Source organism: Eleginops maclovinus, chromosome 9 (genome assembly GCF_036324505.1).
Source record: "Eleginops maclovinus isolate JMC-PN-2008 ecotype Puerto Natales chromosome 9, JC_Emac_rtc_rv5, whole genome shotgun sequence".
NCBI lineage: Eukaryota > Metazoa > Chordata > Actinopteri > Perciformes > Eleginopidae > Eleginops > Eleginops maclovinus.
Genome location: NC_086357.1, coordinates 19,045,076 through 19,064,372, shown reverse-complemented (window position 1 = coordinate 19,064,372; position 19,297 = coordinate 19,045,076). Strand labels below are relative to the sequence as shown.

Below are 19,297 nucleotides of genomic sequence, written 5' to 3'. Positions count from 1 at the left end.
ACCTGAGGGCTTAATGTCAGCAGTGGGGCCGAGTGACATCAACACAGAGGATTGGCTTGCTGTGGTTTATGACTACAATTGGTGGCTGGCTAAAGTGCTTAAAACAGATCAAGAACAAGGGGATGTTCAAGTGGATTTTTTCCACCCTCATGGGCCATGTAGTCGTTTCCAAAGGAAACAAGGGTGCCAGGATGTCTGCTATGTTCCATCTACTGACATCATAGTCAAAATTCACCCATCATTACCAGTCCGCACAAGCCGCACAAGGGATATCTACCAGCTCTCCTCAGAGGTCATGGACTTCCTAGATGAGGACCTTTTCAATCGGTTGTTGCCAGGTGTTTAAATTCATGCCATGATATAAGATGAGTTCAAGATTTACAGAGAATTTTCCATTTCCAAAGGCTGAATTAATGAATATTCTTAGTGTTTTTCTCCATGATCTGTAAATTTGATGAGTTTATGGACTGTTCAAGAGATCTGATATGAGTTTATGGACTGTTCAAAAGATCCAATATGAGTTTATGGACTGTTCAATAGATCAGATATGAGTTTATGGACTTTTCAAGAGATCCGATATGCCTACTGCCAAGTTCCTGTTTTTAAAGTGGGTGTGAGTGCAAAAATAATGATTGATATTAAATGGCCTTTTATCCTGAAATGTTACAGTTGAAAAGTTGAGTTTTTGAAGTTCAATGGCCATGTTAAATGAAGTTATCTCCAGTTCTCTTCTAATTCGTCAACACCGTAAGATGTGCGTCAACACCGTAAACAGCTGGTCAACTCCATAAGATGAGTTTTCTGTTCATTTTTGTTTTTAAAAAGATATTTTATTACATTTTCTCACATTATCTCAACAAAAGCACTGCATTTCCTAAATAAATGTGTAATTTCTGTATTGCTGACTAACATTGTTTGTTTTTGAGATTAAAAAATAAATGTGAACATGTATATTTCCCCAGTTATAATAATTGGCAGCTTGATAATATATATATTTTAAAGTAATAGTATTAGTTTAAAAACATGGATTGAATAACACAGATTAAAATAACCTCCAGTAGTCAAAATAACTGCAATAAGTTTATTCAAAATACATATTTCTATGTTTCTTTGTGTCTTACGGTGTTGACAAAATCCCAGGCTTGTCCAGCAAACATGAAAAAAATGTTTAAAATGTTAAACCTGGGAGATTGTATTTCAACAGCATCAAAAGGCCAGCACCTGGGACAAATATAATATATAGATATATTTTGGAAAAATCAACATTTTATTTTTAGAAATTAAAAACCCATTTTGTCCCTTGTCTCAAGAATCCCTGATAGATATGTGTACTATAAACAGATATGTATGGCAGATGTGTATAATATATATATATATATATATTTGTGGTCTAGTGCAGGTGTTGGGTGCTTTGAAACTGATGTGCTAACCTAAAGTTCCTGTAAACGAAACCGAGTTAAGGCCCAGAAAGGCACCAGCTGGCAAGCCTTGCAGGAAAGAGTGTCATCTTGGATCCAGCGAGTTTACAGGCTCCTCAAAGGTGCGTCTGCCATTATATTTAGAGGCAGAGTGCACAGACTGATAGGGCTTTAATAAGTTAACATGATACAGTTGCACTCTCTTGCTTCACTCTGGTGTGTATATTAAATAATCCCTCTCCGACACACGGCTTTTAACTATGCATGGCCTACTGAACCTCGCCTTAAACTGTGACCTTCTATCAGCATGACACCAAATTCATTCCCCTGGCTCTGATAGACAGTTTCAGTATATATGGCTGAGCTGTTTGTAAGCAATGGCACAGAAGAAATTGTATCAACTTTAAAAATATATAGAAAGCCATCATACTTTGGTCCACAGTTTGGTTTTGTAGTGAGAAAATATAAAATAATGAAACAGATTTTAGGCTTTATCCAAATATTGATGTATTAATAAGAGCATTGTTATTGTTAAAAGTGCTGACAGACTGCTTCACTGTATGTATCACTACACATATCCAAATATAAATCTAAACAAGATATATAGGCCCTATAATACATAACATTTTACTGTTATCAAAGTAATCAATACACAGTGAAATGTGCTTTGAGACAATACTGAATATAGTGGACCCAAAAACAGGTAATGTGCCAAGTACGGTCACATTTAGAAAATTATTGAAAAGCTGTACAATCTAATTTGTAGTTTCAACCTTCAGTGATCTCAGCATTAGTAACTACAGTGTATTTTAACCTTCCCCTGAGAAGAATTATGAAAAAAAGATATGAAAAATATTCAGTGTCTGAGCCGATGGGAAGATGAATCTTTGATGATAGACAAAAATAAATAATGGCTTTAAATAATGACTTGTCAGGAATTGTATGAGGAAATGAGACCGAAATAGCTCTAAAAAAGGGACTATTTTTACCATGTCCTATTCTCCTTTGTCTAATTTTAGTTAAGAATGACTCTAGCTCATCCATCTGCACAAGGGTGTTCAAAGAGAAAATTACAGGAGCAACTCCATCATCTTCATTTAAACATCTGGGTTCATACACCCCCTAAAAAGCTTAGTACCCAAAGTCACATCCTTTTATTCATTTGGAGGTCAGTTTGAGGCGCCAGATTAAAGAGAAGTTAGAGATATTTTGGGATCAAGAATGGCATCACATTCTGAAACACACCAGTGATAATGCTGTCATTGACTTAATGAGCTGTTTCACCTTCGCTGCATCCATACTAGATGGTTTGACACCAGCCCAGCATACAGGACACAAGAGGACACTCTGTCATCCAACTTCCTGTTTCATAGGCAAAGTATTTGGCTTTTAATTGGCCATTTGCAATTATAACAGTTCTGTCTCTTCTGGTCCCTATACCCACAGGACTGCACTGTGGGTTAAAGAGAAAAGTAAAGGTGTTGGGTTTAATTAGAAGGGAATTAAGTATATTGCAGTTTTCAGCATGACGTATTGAAAGGCAGCCACCCAGCAACTCTACATCTAACTGTCAAGTTAGTCAAGACAGACTGACCATGTGTTCTTGCTCTGCTGCATTTAACAGGGGCAAAGGCTGAGAGTGGTTCCTTGTATACACATAAGTTCTTCAATGAAAAGCTAATTTCACTTATGTATGTCTTATATACCTGCATGTTTGGGTTGGTGGTTTCTTCACACAACAGTTGTGCGACAAAAAGACTTAAATCTTGCACTTTCAATGCAAATAGAAACACAACTAATTAGCCCTTTCTCATTACTCAGTTTTCCCCTCCTCGACTCCTCAACTCCTCGCCTCGTGTCTTAGTCCCGCCCAGTGCCCAGGAGTTGAGGAGGGTAACCGAGGAAAGAGGAGTGGAAACAACAGGCCTTTAGAGAAATGAGAAATCCTCTCCCCTGAGCGATGATTCTGAAGGGACGTCCATTAATGATAACAGGAGGCACAGCAGCACTGTGTTCATGACAATTTATTTATTTACATTTAATTAATTCACAATGTACTGTATATATATATATATATATATATATATATATATATATATATACGATTTCAGGATCAAACAAGTATCAGAGCACTCTTTAATAACGTGACACTATCAGAGACTGGATATATTTCCCTCTCCTCTCTCTGGTCCCTACCACGGGGAAATGAAGCGACTGGACAAAAGGTTTTATTTACAATGATTAAAAGTAAGCAGGGGAAACCAGACCAACTGAGACCTGTTCTGTCTCTCCGCCGCATATACGCACACACACGCACCTACACACGCACTTACACTCTGTACAACACACACCTAAAACTGCGGTCAAGCCAGTCTCCACATTTTCTTTTCTATTGTCTTTTCAATGTTCTGATTACTTTTCCAAATTGAAAAATGTCCCAATATTTCCTCATTATTCTAATTCCTTCTTCATGTGGCCCTAATCATCTTCTTTTTAAAATTCACACTTTTGGTCTCCACATTTATTTTTCCTTTCTATTTTCTGATCTGACTTTTTTTCAAATTTCAGATTTTTTCTTCCGTGCTAATGTCTGTAGGAGGTGAAACTCAACATGTGAAGGCGTAAATATGATTACAATATGTGATGATCATAAGTATGTGCCTGGCAGATATAATACAGCTCCTTTATATATATGGGACTATATATGACACAGCACGACTTCTGTGTCTAATAACAAAGAAAACAACATCGCACACACAAGATTTGAACACCCCCCCTAATTCCCCCCCCCCCCCCTCACACACACACACACACACACACACACACACACACACACACACACACACACACACACACACACACACACACACACACACACAAAGAACAAAATTAGCTTATAAAGTGATAAACATGCAGTCTCTCATTGTGCCTGTTTGCACCGTCTCGTGTTCAAACTGAAAGTTGGTTATTTTTAGATAAGAGCATCACCATTCTGTCAAATTAGGCTCAAACTTTGTGAGACTGCCAATGAAATTTTCCAAATAATCCAACTACAAAGTTTCATCATCTGAACTGCCTTGGATGGGCCAACAGCCAATGCCACTGATTAAATGTATTTTTTGAAATAGCTCACACAACACACACAATGTGCAGAACTGTAGCTCAAATGTCTAAACTTTTGTGGAAGACTCTTATTTTTTATCAACCTCTATAAGACTCCAAATTTGTAAAAGACTGTATTGCAAGATGGTCCACGTTTATTTTTGCTGGAGTGGTTTGCTTGCAATTTGCAGGACACAGACTTTCACTTGTTTCCACAATTCTTCAAAATAACAACAGCAAATCATCTTATTTGTTTGCAGGAACTACAATACATTGGTTATCTTAACCATAGAGGGAATCTACATCCTTTTATTTGTCTGCACCGCAAAGTACTGTACCTTCCTCATGAAACTATGCTAAAAATGGATCCTTCATCTTCGAGAAATCGAGAAGAGATTCGTGGGGGGCTGATTAATGTTCAGCAGTCCTCCACTCCGTCTTCAAAAAAAAGAATCTATGCAGAGCTCATTTGCAGTGAATGTAAGTATGAATATTGATTAGACTAAATTCAAGATCTTACGCTATAGTACTCTTATTAATTGGACTGATGCAACCTCACAAACCGGATTGAAATGTCTAGTTAGCAGCTAATCATCTCAAGTCACACACAGTTTCTTGAGTTTTTCCACAAAATACTAAAAAAATATGTTAAAGGTTAACAGCAATAGAGGTGGTGTGCTTTTAGAGAATAGCCCCCCAGAGCAGGTATCCTTAATAAACAAAGCAATGTAGATAGGGTGGCTTTAAGGTTATACAGCTAGGGCCTGATAGCGCAGCAGCCTGGATCACATCCCCCTCACTGTGAATGCACCTGTGTAGATGTGTCACCTCAGCCAGAAATCAATTGTAATCTCCTTCCATCTATTCTCCCAGGAGAAGCTTGTTTTCCCACCCTGCAGTGCCTGAACTAACCGAGTAGCACTGAGGATGGCTCTGCAGTATCCGGGAGTCTCTGTTTGTGATGTTACACAGAATATTGATGAATTTAAAAGGTAAAGAATGCCTTACTAAAGTGCAAGTGTTGTATTTCTTTTGCCCAAACACACTGCAGCACTTGTACTGATGAAGACATCTAGTCCCTTGTTTGTTTGTTCACAGTGCCTCTCAGTCATTGTGAAGTGATACTGCAGGGTGAGATGTAACAGCAGGTGATTTAGAGCCGAGCGGGCAGCCGTCATCAGACACATTTACACTTTGGATGATAAAAGCATCCACATGATTTGTGTGTGCGCAAAACTTTTTCTCCACCAAGGTCTGGATAAATTAAGTGTGAATGTCAGATTATCTGTTTGGAAGGTGGAAAAAAAGGGTTTATTTCAGATGTCATCTTAAAGCATCAGATTGATTAATATTTCAATTTAGCCAACGCTCAGGTTATCTCAGAGAACAAAACGGCCAGAAGTGAATTAAGTGAGGACTTGATCGCATTGTCATTTGAGCAGCATATCCATCTAGATTTAAGAACATCTTTCAAGTCAGCATTTGAAAATATTCAATCAACTATTTTATGGGAGACCAACCTCTTAAAAACAAGCCTTGTGCCACTAAATAAAAGTGTGGATGTTGTTACACATGGTAGTGCTTGTGAACTTTTTTTGTAATCCTCAATTGTTGTGTTGTTTAATGCGGCGTTATTTTTTGCAAAGTGAGTTTATGAAAGCTTTTGAGTCTGTGATGTATTTGTCAGGTTTAATGCTCACTTTTAGTAAATGTATACATACTGTATAACCGAGGTCATGTCAACATTGTTATTTTGATGATTCTTTTACACTAGTTTCTTGCATGAGAAGGAAACATTTGTTCAATTCCCAACACATTTTGGGAGAAAATATTACTCATGGAATTCTGTTGCCAAATGTCAGTTCCTCAGGAAACTGTGAAAAAGTCTGACAGTAAGTGTCAACACTGACATAATGTGTGTCCTTTACACAAAAGCTCTGATAATGTGATAACCTGTTAAAAAATGCCCCATTAAGAGTCTGTTAAGGTATTGCCCTCCGCTCTCATAAATTCAATTAGTATCAATTAGATCAATTGGTGTTCAATTTGAATATGAACTGCATACAATTGCAATATACAGTATACATTGAATGCATACTGTGTATATATTAACTGCTTTTCTCTGTTTATTCAAGAGTTTTGAACCAGTCATCTATACCAAAAAATTAAACTAGCACACAAAAAATACATAAACAAAATCTACCTTTGAACCTACACACACACACACACACACACACACACACACACACACACACACACACACACACACACACACACACACACACACACACACACACACACACACACACACACACACACACACACACACACACACACACACACACACACACACACACACACACACACACACACACACACACACTCGCCCCTTCCCTCTAACTGACATTCAGTTGACCCACGAAGAGTCATCTCAGTACACATATCAGCAGCATTGGCCCTGTGCTGTGTCAGGGTGCACCCAGCATTAAGTAGCAATATAAATGGAGATTAGCTCCTCAAATGTAGAGAAGACACAGTGCAAGGAAACAATAGACGTTTCTAGATAAGTAACGATGATAAATATGTCAAATGGCTGACTAGATTATGTGCTTGTTGAGAAGAATATAACTCTCAGAGGGAATGTCTCTTTTAAGAATGGCTGTTATTGCACAACTTGTGTTTACTGTCTCTATTCTTTCTTACTGCACTGATTGATGCAATTTAGTTTTTACCCTGCAAACTCATCATACACAAACCTTTTGCAGTATCTGCTTTGTGTGGAAAAAGGCCACGCTCTCTTCTTATGTTGTCCGGAAGATGATTGTTTACAAAAAATGTTGAACTCTTGCACCAAGCCTGTTTCTTTAGCCCTGCAATACTCTATATATAGTACTATAAAAAATGCTATCTTGCCTAGTTAAAGTTTAGTGACGTGCTATGTGAAAGTCTGATGGATATCAGTCAGGAATCTGTCAACATGGTCTTTTGCAGATGGACAGAAAAAAGCTCAGCCATCATCTATTCAGACAGCAGTGGCAAATAGCTCAGAGGCTTCACAATATAGACAACACCCTCTCTCTCTCACTCTGCTGTTGCATCTGACCTCAAAGCATGGCTTCAGTCATATTTCCAATAGAAAACAATGTTGTTGGCAGCAGCCACTCACTGCCTGCAAGCATCTTTAGGCACAAAGTCGTGCAGGCATTCTAAACTTTATATTTATAGTCAATGATATTGCCACAGTTAAGTGACCATTTAATAGCTTCGGTGTTCACAGAAAGAGGGCAGGGCAGACTGTAGTTGTACATTTGTTTCAGCCCTCCAACATAAGCTTATTTCTAAATAACATGAATCGTGAATTATGAAGACGGACCTGGCGTTAAAACCTAACTGACATGTCTTATATCTTTGTGCTTCAGTATACTTAAAAAGAATATCCAAAGTCTCTCCTCAGAAATCATCGCCCTACTCTGAGAGCATTGGAGAGACCGGGGTTTTCTTGTGAGGCAATTCAAACGTGCTTATCCTCTTCTTTCATTCAATAACATTGAGTTGTGTATTGCATTATGGAAAAGCACTAAGGACAGACAGTTCAACAGTATCAGCACATTTCCAAATGTATTCATTTAAATTGATAATATTGCTTAAAACAATTATTTGTCCCTTGAACTTCAAATAACTCACAAAGACATACATGATCATTATAATGAATGAAGCCAAGGTATGTGGTATCTGTTTGAGGTAAGCCTTTCCTTATCTCAAGGAGAAAGGCAAGTTATCGCAGTGCGAGGCAGAAATCTGTTTAAGCATTGTGTACACAAAATATACCTCAAAATTGTACTTCAGCACCATACATTAATAAATGTACTTGGTCACTCACCACAAACACATACTTAAACTGCGTTGGATTAAAGCATATCATTTATGACAACAAGTGACTACTAGGTGTGGATGCTGTCTACCTGTCAAGGCAGAAACTGGCCTCTCATGCTCCAGCCCCCTGCGACCCTGCTTGCGAAAGTCGGATGAAGAAAATGGACGGATGTTTTCTGTTGTTTGTGTAGAGAGGTAGCATGACTCGCCGGTCAGCCTCTGGGACCGGCAGGTGAGAGGGGAACAGTCTGTTTTCTCAAACGTCACATAACAATATCACAACCCCGCCGCAATCCGCCACTTTTCACTTGATGTTTGTTTATCCGACTGGGGTCGTACACATCCTCCTCCTTCATCCCAAAACAAAACTTTTCCAAAACAAGATACTTTGAACAATTCATAGTTTCAACAAACGTTTGTCCTAAACAAAAGGAATCATGCAAATGCTGCCTGCTAAAATATGCAAATCATTCATCAGAGGGAGAACTGGGAACAAAGCAAAAAGATGCATATAAATAAAACAAAAGTGCTGATAGACCGAGAGAGATTTAGATAAGAATGAAGAAAAATGGTTGTGAGTGTTTATACAATGAATGGGATTCAAAAATAGCAGGAAGTGTCATAACTTTGTGAATGTGTCTTTCATCAAATGTGTATGCAAATACACCGCTTCCAATTCCAAAACATAGAAATAAGATGTACTGTATAAAGTATGTACAGATTTACATGTGTCCTAAATGACAGTAATGATTAAAAAAGAGTCTATAAATCATGCAGTGGTTATTAGAACAGACTTTTAAATGTCTCAGTCAGTGTGCTCGGCTCTCCCTTGTGCAGCGTTTTGTCATTTGTGATGACAGAACAGTTTTTGTTAGCTGTTGATGTACCGGCATGACTAATACATCTCTATTACAGTGATGAACAATGCTGCCATTCAAATCTACATCACCAGACTGCTGTCACGCCTCTCAACACTCTCACTGATGTACCAGACGATTACTCGTAGAGAACGGCAAAGGGTGTGACTAAGTAAAGTACATGATCATTGTTTGAACTTCAAATGAAAATGTTAAAAAAACAGAGAATTTCTTGCTCATTTGTGTTTTTTATATATTAATTTTCGATTGCTTCTGTCTGTTAGAACTACAGCAGGTATAGTCTATAAAAGAGGCACCGTGTGGGAGCGTTTCTAATCAAGTTGTGCTTTCACAGGTGTAAAAAGTAAATAGCTTTCTTTTCAAATTACAAATGTACTCATGAGTTTCTCAGGTACAATGAGGCTGCTTCTACATTTCATCCATATGCAATCTATTTACACTATATGTTACTTAAAATTTCCAATCCTCAAGTGAGACTAATTACCAAAGATGATTCCAAAAGAATTACAGGCTGCTACCGGCTCACCAACTGAGGAGTTTTAGAAAGTGACAATAATGAAAAAAATATTTTGCAGCTTGACAAGCATTAAGGAGATGCTTTGTGATTAAGAATCAAAACAGCACTAAGAGCATGATTGTATTAACACTCAGTTTGACTCAAATATTAAACCATAAACCTTCAGCTTCATGAACGGCATGATTATCTTTCAAATTTCTACGAAATACAAACTTTATTTTTTTAACTATAACTGTTATCAAATGGTTTCTGATTGAAATGCTTTTGTCAAAAATTCAACCAGTGGTCAAGATGTCCTCCAGCATTTTGTTGGTTGCATTCATCTCCAGAGACAATAACATACAAATGAACTGAGCAACATCCTGAGGCCTTTCAGGCAAGTAGTTGCAAGGTCACACCTGCTGGTGGTAAGTGGGCTACTTGAATTTTCATGAAGCAAATCCGTTACATAAGTGAGGTCAGGAGCTTTCTCCAGGGGTTTGAGGCTATTGCCTTTTTGTGTTGTCGGTATGCTTGGGCTGGTATATTATAAGCAAATCCATCTAGTTCCAAAAGTTTGGCATCCCTGTGTAAGGGGCGTAATTGTTGTTGTTTTTTAAATACTAACCTAATATCAGATAATTGCTGGAATAAGTCTTGTTTTGATATCCACATTGAAACCAATTTCTACACCTACTGTGGTCCCATGTGATATGCTTGCGGCTGGCTTTAAAACCTTTACAGTGTAAAAGACAGAAAAAAGGGACACATTTGTTCCCAAATAAACCATTTTAAACTGCATGGAATAGCTGTATAGGTGTTTGTTATTTCACACACAGGAGATGTGTTCAAAATAAAGAGAAAGGAACTGTGAGCTCTCTTGGAGGCAACACTGCAGACTTGCCAGAGTTACGTAAGGCAGTGACTGCTCCTTTTGTAGACACTGGCCCCTCTGTGCTTTTCTCTACTCCTTGCTCTCATTGTGCCATAATCGCAACGATGGATGTATTAAGATGTCAGTTGTTTGGCTTTGATTAAAGTAGTGTAAAACAAGGGAGTGGATAGGCCACATTTATCACAGCCTTGTCTAAGTTCTTAAGGAAGAAAAGCCTTTTGATTTTAATCTCTAAGAGGCTTAATCTCCCTACTGTGAGAGAAAGTAATGTTTATAATCCCTAAAGAAAAGCGTTTAATAAAAATATGAACTCCCCAGCATGGTCCATCAGCATAACCACAGTCAGTTTGACAGAAAACACATCCTCAGATGAAATACTGTACATTACCTGATTACAATAACTATACAATCAATCAGGTTGTCTGAATCTTCTATCGATACACTACTGGGGATGTTTCGAGCTTGACCTTTCCCTTAATTCATCTCATCCCTGCCTTCCATCAATCACATTTTAAAAAAATGATCATCCTTAACCTGATCATCTGAAGGCTTACATCCGGTGGAAGGAACATCATGTCTGCAGTTTGTCCATCTCTCTGTCTATCATATACAGTACTTGTCAACAGATATCTTGGGAAGCTTAAGGGATTTTCTATTTTAAATGAAATTAGGCAAAGATGTCTACTTGAATGAATGAACTGATTGATGATGATCAAAACAAATAGTTCATATGAATGTTCTGAAAATGTCACACAATGTCTAAAAGCATTAAATGATGACTTTTGGACAGATATGGATGTTACTGCAACTGTGGTGTCTGCAACTTGCCTTTTAGTTATTCTTTGCTTTAACTTACGCCCAGTATGGACTTTTTCACAGAGCTTCATCTCATTGTAACGCATTTTGATGTTTGCTGTAAGCAACTTCCTAAATATGCTCAAATATACTATGATGCAACTAAATTGTAATATATATTATCGACTTAACCGGAGTAAAAAAGGAACATTTCCCGATGTGTGGCTATCTCTATTGAAGATATTGATACCGGATCATATTTGTGTTTGACACATTTCATTAAAAAATAAGTTTAATGAAACTTTTTTAAATCCCTTTCAGCCCCAAGTCATCCTGGAGTCTTGCATTGTTAGTGGCTTCCACTAAAATAAATAATGTTCTCTTTTACAATAAAAGATGGCCTTTATTGAATAAATAACACTGATATTGTTTTCATTTTGCAACCACGCTTACTGTATGTGTTCCTGTATAAAGCAGCCCTTTGGGTTAGTTTGTATTGTCTCTCCTCTGGGATTCCCATCCTCTACTGTGCTATCAGCACAGTGTTGGCTCAAGACCAGCATGACAAAAAAACTTGGCAGAGGCAATGCAAGTTGTAAAACCCTTTCTATATCTAAATAGTTTTAGCCATTCTTAATAACATTGATTTTGAAAAACCAACATAGGAAAATGTATTGTCACCAACTACATCACTAGCCCTCATGCTCTGCCCTCCACAGGACTAAAACATGCACTACACTTAATACACTGCCTTAAGACCCAGAAGTAAAGAACAACAAGGATTTAAATTCTCATTGCATCTAATCTTTCTGTACTACTTTTCCTGCAGTCTTGCCAGACTGTTATGAAACATGTGCAATTTAAATCAAAGAAGCACAACAAGTACATATCCATGTGTTCCTCTAAAAACAGAGGACATAAATATAGAAGAAAGAAAATAAATAATCCTTATTCATCATAAATCTGACTCTCTCCACACTGCTTTAACACAATTGTGCGTGGTAGCTATAAAATAGATTAGTGGGTTCAGTGAATTCAAATACAATGTTTAGAACATAAAGTGTTATTTTAACTTGCCCTCATTTAACTTATGTCACAAGGACAGAGGATAGAGTCATGTGACTGTAAGACATCCATACAATCTCCTAAAGCCTCCCCTTCACTGCATGAGGTAAATATCGCTGTGATGTCAGGTTCAGAGGTCACTAAAGGTCAACAGAAATTGTCCACTGACGAATTAAGTGTTTTCAAGTAGGTAGAGACACAGCTAATCAGTTACCTTTGTGCATAAACTCAAGGAATCCTTCGATCTTTTTCTGACTGTGCATTAGTGGAATGAGATGTTCGTGGCATATAAATTAGCACCTGCAATGCTGAGTCACCTGAAATGCAGACATTACAATGTACAATGACTTCACACATTTACATATAGTCATGCTATTTTTAACTTTGATTGAAAGCACATAATGCAAAAATTGCAGTGAGCTGTTTCCCTATTGGTACAAGTGCTCTATTCAATCAATCATACGTGGCATAATGCATTAAATACATTATTATTCACAGATGCAGTGTGCAGGAGGGGGCTTTAATGCTTGTGTTTGAGTCAGTGAAGAAGAAATAGAGAAAGTGGCAAACAAAATCTGGTTCTTTTCCATCTGGATTTCGAACTCATCTGTTATTAAAAGGAGCGAGGACAACAAATATCATACATTTATACCTTGAGCTTTTCCTTCTGCTCACCTGTCACAATTGTGCCAAGTCTGGCTGCTTACAAGAAAGATACAGTCAGAGAAAGAGAGTAAGTGAGTCTAATAGAGAGAGCGTTATTTTGCAGCATTGCTGAACTCGCCCCCCATCATTTCTCCATCTCACTTAGTTCATCAGATATAGCCTGGCAGAACCACCCAACCTTGGCCATGGTTATGCTCACCTTGTCAGTCATTCTCTGTGTCTGTGGAATCCCATGAGTTGGAGCAGTGCTAAAAGTGGTACACAGCCAATTCTGATTGCCCTCTCTGGAGAGGATGTATTTTTTGTAATATAATGTTCAGATAGAGACACATAACTTACTCAAGATGAGGTCTATGCAATACAATTCATCAGCACCCTCAATGCAGTCTCCAAAATGACCATAAAGTTCAATCAACACTGCTCATGATTTTAATGATGGTAGGATTTATTTCAGGACTGTTGTATTCGACTGCTTTAGTTTTAGCTAGGTGTAGCTCATAATTCTATGTTTATACGTACACATCCTTAGATATACAAAAACAATCCAGAGCACACAAACCCTTTTCACAACTGATGGAGCGTTTAACTGTTGAAACAGCATATGGTGATGTGATTAACATGTGCTAACACGCATGTTCCAGTGCCCAGCCTTAATTTGTCGGAAAAGCAGCCAGCTGTTGTGGTGTAAAGGGTCAGCACAGGATTGTCCCGACTCCATATGACACGGCACAGCTGCCAAAGAGAGCCATATGATGACACAGTTGGGTGCAGTTTCCATCAGTGGCTTAGGCATTGATTTGGCATTAAAGCCAAATTGCACCTTGACTACTGCCTGCTGGTCGGGTGATTCTTAAAGAAACCAGGCAACTGTAACATGTAAACAAGATTTTTTAAAAAGTTTTATGGTCTATCTGCTATCTCCAAGCACACCTTAAGCTTAAGTGATCCAATATATAGTTACATTAGTAAAAGTGTTTTAACTTTAGGGACAATGATTAAACAGCATTTATTAAATTGGAAATAGAAAATGTTACCTCTATTGGGTGAATTTTGATCATGTCTGTCTTCTTCTTGCATTTTACTTGTCAATTTTTAAATGATTCAGACTAATTAATTGACATACTATCAATTCTTCACATCATGTAGTCATTCAAATGTTTTGGAACAATACATATACTAGAATCATGGAAAACGACTTCCTAGAAGCATGACATTAAATCAAAACAGGTGCATGTGTTGTTGCTATGAGTGAAAGGAAAGATGTCCTGGGAAAGAGCCCTTGACATCTTCTCCACATCATCAGTTTTGTCTCTGAACACTAGTTCCTTCAGTCTAATATTGACAAATGATGAGTTATGTTGTTTTGAGGTCTATTGAATTGTTGTTCTTAACGCTAAGAGGGGTACAGGGAACCATCCACTGAGGTCTAATGAAAACAATAAGATGAGGTCTATGACTGTGATGATCACAAACAGGTGGGTCTGTGACATAGACTGTCTAGATTAGCATTAGCAGCAATGGTTGAAGAAACTATATTGAAAAACACAATATCTACAGAAACTCAGCAGAAAATCTAAAAAAACAAACATTTTATAGCACTGCCCCGCTCCCTTTGAATGCAGGAGATCTCTGTCTCTTACAGTGAATAAATAACTCAGAATCAGCGAAAAAGCATAATGGGAATAAAGGAGTTACATTTGTACACAGTTGATTTTGTTCCACTCACACTTATTTCTGGCCTGTTCCTAACATAAACCAATTTTTTTGTTGACCTTGGGAACTAGAATTAAATGAATTGGTGTACAGTAGAAGTATTTGAAACCTAATAAGAGGACCATACGTTAAACAATGTCCGTACTTAAACTCAACCAGCTCAGCTCACAAATCATCTCACCAAAGCAATTTATCTTTAAAAGACGTTCCGATTGATCGAGGAGCACAAGAGCAGTCTTTAATAATCCAACAGCTGAGAGAGGGTGGGGGGACATAACCTTATTTCTGGGTTTTAATGCGAGTGTTTGGGTGAGAAATGAGAAAATTAATGATGCTCACCATGGGTGGACATGCACTGTACTGTGTTGGATGGTGGAAGTCAGGTGTGTGTGTGTGTGTGTGTGTGTGTGTGTGTGTGTGTGTGTCAGTTAATACTACCATATGTGCCCTCTACCAAGATGACACTGACTGACAGTTGACAAGGTGAGAAGGTGTTTGCTGCAGAGCAAAATGCAGTATGGCCAAGAAAAGGTATTTGTATCAAAGGAGTAGCATCTGAATTCAAAAAAACATGTTAGTCGGGATGTTACTAATCGAATTGGCTGAGCAAGTAACTACAATATTTCAACCAAAAATGTTGCCTTTTGTCTCAGTTTAAGTTTGGGTGTATTTGTTGAAGAAAGTTTAACGTAATATCTTCCAGCCCCTGGTTGCAAAGAATGTAAGTGAATGTGATTTTAAGACTTCATTTGAAATGGCTGAAATGACACAATCCATGGAGCTTTTTAGTGTATGACGTGTTTACCTCTTTCTTCCTAAAAGAGTAACAAAAAGTGCAAAACCACTGAACGACCCTGAAGATTACAAGTATTTAAAGGGCCCTATAGTGCTTTTGGGGGTTTTCCCTTTCCTGTAGTGTGTTATAAAGGTTTTTGTGCAGGTAATTGGTTGCAAAGGCTAAAAGCCCTAAGTTCCCGCCAAAGCGAGTTTCTTTCCCACACTCTCCCCGCTGGCCTGAAACGCCTCTGAACTCCTTTGTTCACTTCCCTACCTTAATGACATCAATACGTAACACTTGCGCTCTAACACATTGTTCATGGTAGGCTAAGGAGCGGGACATCTCTAAACAGTTAACAATCACAAAGCCGACCAGCTAACCAATCAGAGCAGACCGGGCTCTGGTTTCAGACAGTGAGTGAAAAGAGGTGCTGCAGCACAGGCAGGAATAGAAAAGAAGACACAATAACGCATTTAAACACGTCAAATTAGAGGAAATACAAATATGAACCTGAAAATTAGCATAATATGTCCTCTTTAACTTCAATTTAGTTTTAATTCTGGCAGTATACTTTGGGGTTCCAACACATTCAGCGTTGTCTGAAAGGCTTTATTCATGGTCAGCATGAAGACTTATGAGGATTTCCCACAGCAACATTTTGCCTGTGTATGAGTGTCTGTCACTGTAAGCATATCCAACTAATTATCCCATTGTTCTGTTGTGTGTTGGGAGGTCACAGAAGGGTTTTTGGCTGTCAAAGCTGACAGCGGCACTGAGAGATGATCACATCTCTGTGTCAGCCCCAAAGCCTGAATACACTACACCCGGTCAAAACACACATCGGGCAAGCAGCCAACGCTGATGAGATTTATACAAGAGGGGGAAAAATCACTGATGTTAAATCCTTTGTGAGCCAAATGTAATCATGTTTTGTTATGCAGGTTGAAATTGAAATATCCGTGTCACACTTGGCACAAATGTTTTCGTTCAGATCTAAATCCAGCTCAACCACAAAATGCCGGCTTATGTAATGTTGTTGTGCTCATACACTTTGAAGTCATCTGATAAAGTGACTGTGGTTTTTTTCCTAACCGCAAATTCCTGTTGTTCATTCTGCCCTATAATGGACTCATATATAAAGTACCTCCTATAAACAGTCCTGTAGTTTGAATGGCGCATATTTTTTACTTTCCAAAGCCAAACGCTGCTTTGAAAGACACCTTAAATGTGAATCAGTGAAGATGGACTTAAAGGGTTGAGTTAATAAGTGTCAGCAGAGGTTGGTTGTCTTTGCCCCATCTGTATCCTTACAACAAAATGAATGCCAATGAATACAATTTAACTCCAGACAGATTGAATTATTGCTTTTTTCTAAACAATAATCCATAAGTGTATAGTGGATAATTTACTATCTCAATCTTAGGACAAGTAAAAAAGATACTGTCAAAACCTTTAGAATTTGTTTTTCTTCTCCTTCAGGGCAGGCAGACAACTTGGATCTTTCCGTGAACATATAGAGGAAACTGGTATTGAAACTTTAAATAATTCCTGACAAGAATGAAAAGAGGCAGCGCTTGGCAGAATCGCAGCATATTACTACTTTCACTTATTAAAATCACAATAAACCTTCTCAATACAAATTCCTGTATCTTGACGTTCCTCTGTCATTGTGTGAAATTGTGTTGTGTATGTTATGTTGTATGAGACACATTTACACAATGACAGCTTCCAGTGTAGTCACTTAAGGAACGGTTAACAGAACGCCTAATTAGCATCTGTGTGACACTTAGGTAGTTATCAACCTGCTGCGTCAATTTACCACCCTCGAGCTACACACTCTGGACGCCCCGTCCGTCTCATATCTCACCTCATCATATTATCTCCATGCCTTTGTTCTAAAGGGGTCACATTTCCATTCATCAGAGTGAGCCAACAGATCACAGGAAGGGGAAAGAGAGACAGACACATCAGACACAGGGATGACTAACTGCTCATTGTTACGGACGGGGAGATTTTTTCACTTGTGAGCCAACCTGCTTCATACAGTAAAACCAAACTGCAGTCATAATTTGTACAAATGAGTTTTTTCTTTCTATGGCACAGGATTCAAAGTGTTATGTTGGTTGATAAGTCAGAAATTATGAATGCACAGGAGACAGATTTACAGTCTGAAAGCCATCGATATCCATCACCTCGTTCATGTTCATTAAGGAGCCGTACACATGAACATAATGCGTTTTTTAATCTGTAAACAAGCATAATGGGAAACTAATGGGAAAATGAAACAATGCTTAGTCTTGGTTTTATTCAGGGTCATGTGGATTTGCTGCATAAGTGCACTTCAGTGCTGATGAACGAGTCAAGTAGGGGCTTATGTTTAAGATGGAAACACGAGTCACCTGCCAACTCCTGCAATGTTTGCGCCACAACACACACAATATATCTATTGAATAGATATATTGTGTGTGTTGTGGCGCAAAAAAAATGTTTGAATAGATTCTATTCAAACATTTTTTTCAATTGGAGGTCACGCATTCTGATTACAGTGCATAATCACATTCTTTATTAGCTTAATTAGTAAAGCGTTACACAATAAACAGCCAAGGGGTTTATCAAGTGTCGGCAACAAGTTTTTCGAGTCAATAAGAAAGAGTTTTCTGAGTGAGTACTTTATGTAGAGTGCTTGGCATTTCTCGGCTGCTGTTATGTGCACGTAGTTAGCCATCAGTTTGTTATGTGAAATGATCACACAATAAACATACGTGATATTTACTGTTAAAAAGGTCCAGTGTTTTCTGTGTGTAGTGCAAAATCACAATAGCTTGACTATGTATGCGCATGCTTCCACGTGTGCAAATATTCACACAGACAAACACACCTCACAAAAACTCTCACGATCTAGATTGACTCACAGAAGAACCTACAACAAACAGTTCATGAGTTTGGTCATGGTGCTTGAATCTGTAAAGGACTCAATGCCACTCTCATTTTCCAATCCTCTTTTTGCTGATAAACACCAACACACAACTTTACACGCACACACTTGACCTCCATGCTTAATTTGCACCCTCCAAATGCAGAAACTGTCATCAAAGGGAGGGACATTTTTGTGGATGTGCATTAACCTATAAATCTGCTGGTTGAGGCTAAGAATTGAATAGTAACTGTCAGGCAAATCGTTGTGTAATAGTGAAAATGCACTTAGAAGTAAATCCAATGACGTAATTCACCTTGTAAATCCAAACATATTGCTGTCCTTTACATGATAGTACATTAGGTAATTTGTATACTTGAATTATCTGATATTGGAGTGTAACCATATTGGTTCTATTACCCACTCCTAACAATGGCACCACTCCGTCCTTTATATACTCCATCGTTTCCTCGTTTAAAACAGCTTATCCTGTTCGAGGTCACAACGGGTTGGAGCTTTTCCCAGAATGCATTAGGTAACTGGCAGGAGCACAATATCACAGCACTATCACACATTCACACTCACAGTAATCTCATTTGCCTTTTTCGAAGTCTGAGAATAATCCAGAAGACCTGTGGGTTACCCATGCTGACACAGCAGGAACATGACCTTATATAATGCTTATCAACAAGCACAAAATGAAG

General features: G+C 38.1%; 1 protein-coding gene across 1 annotated transcript in view; it reads left to right on the top strand.

The window, feature by feature from the left end:
* The window catches only part of LOC134869367 (leucine-rich repeat-containing protein 15), a 32,691-nt gene extending 15,367 nt beyond the window's left edge, over window positions 1–17,324 (top strand). Inside the window, exon 3 of the mRNA XM_063890931.1 lies at window positions 17,159–17,324. Within this exon, the coding sequence (XP_063747001.1) occupies window positions 17,159–17,196 (38 nt within the window). The 3' untranslated portion in view covers window positions 17,197–17,324. The remainder of the gene's footprint in view (window positions 1–17,158) is intronic.
* The last annotated feature ends 1,973 nt before the right edge of the window (window positions 17,325–19,297 follow it).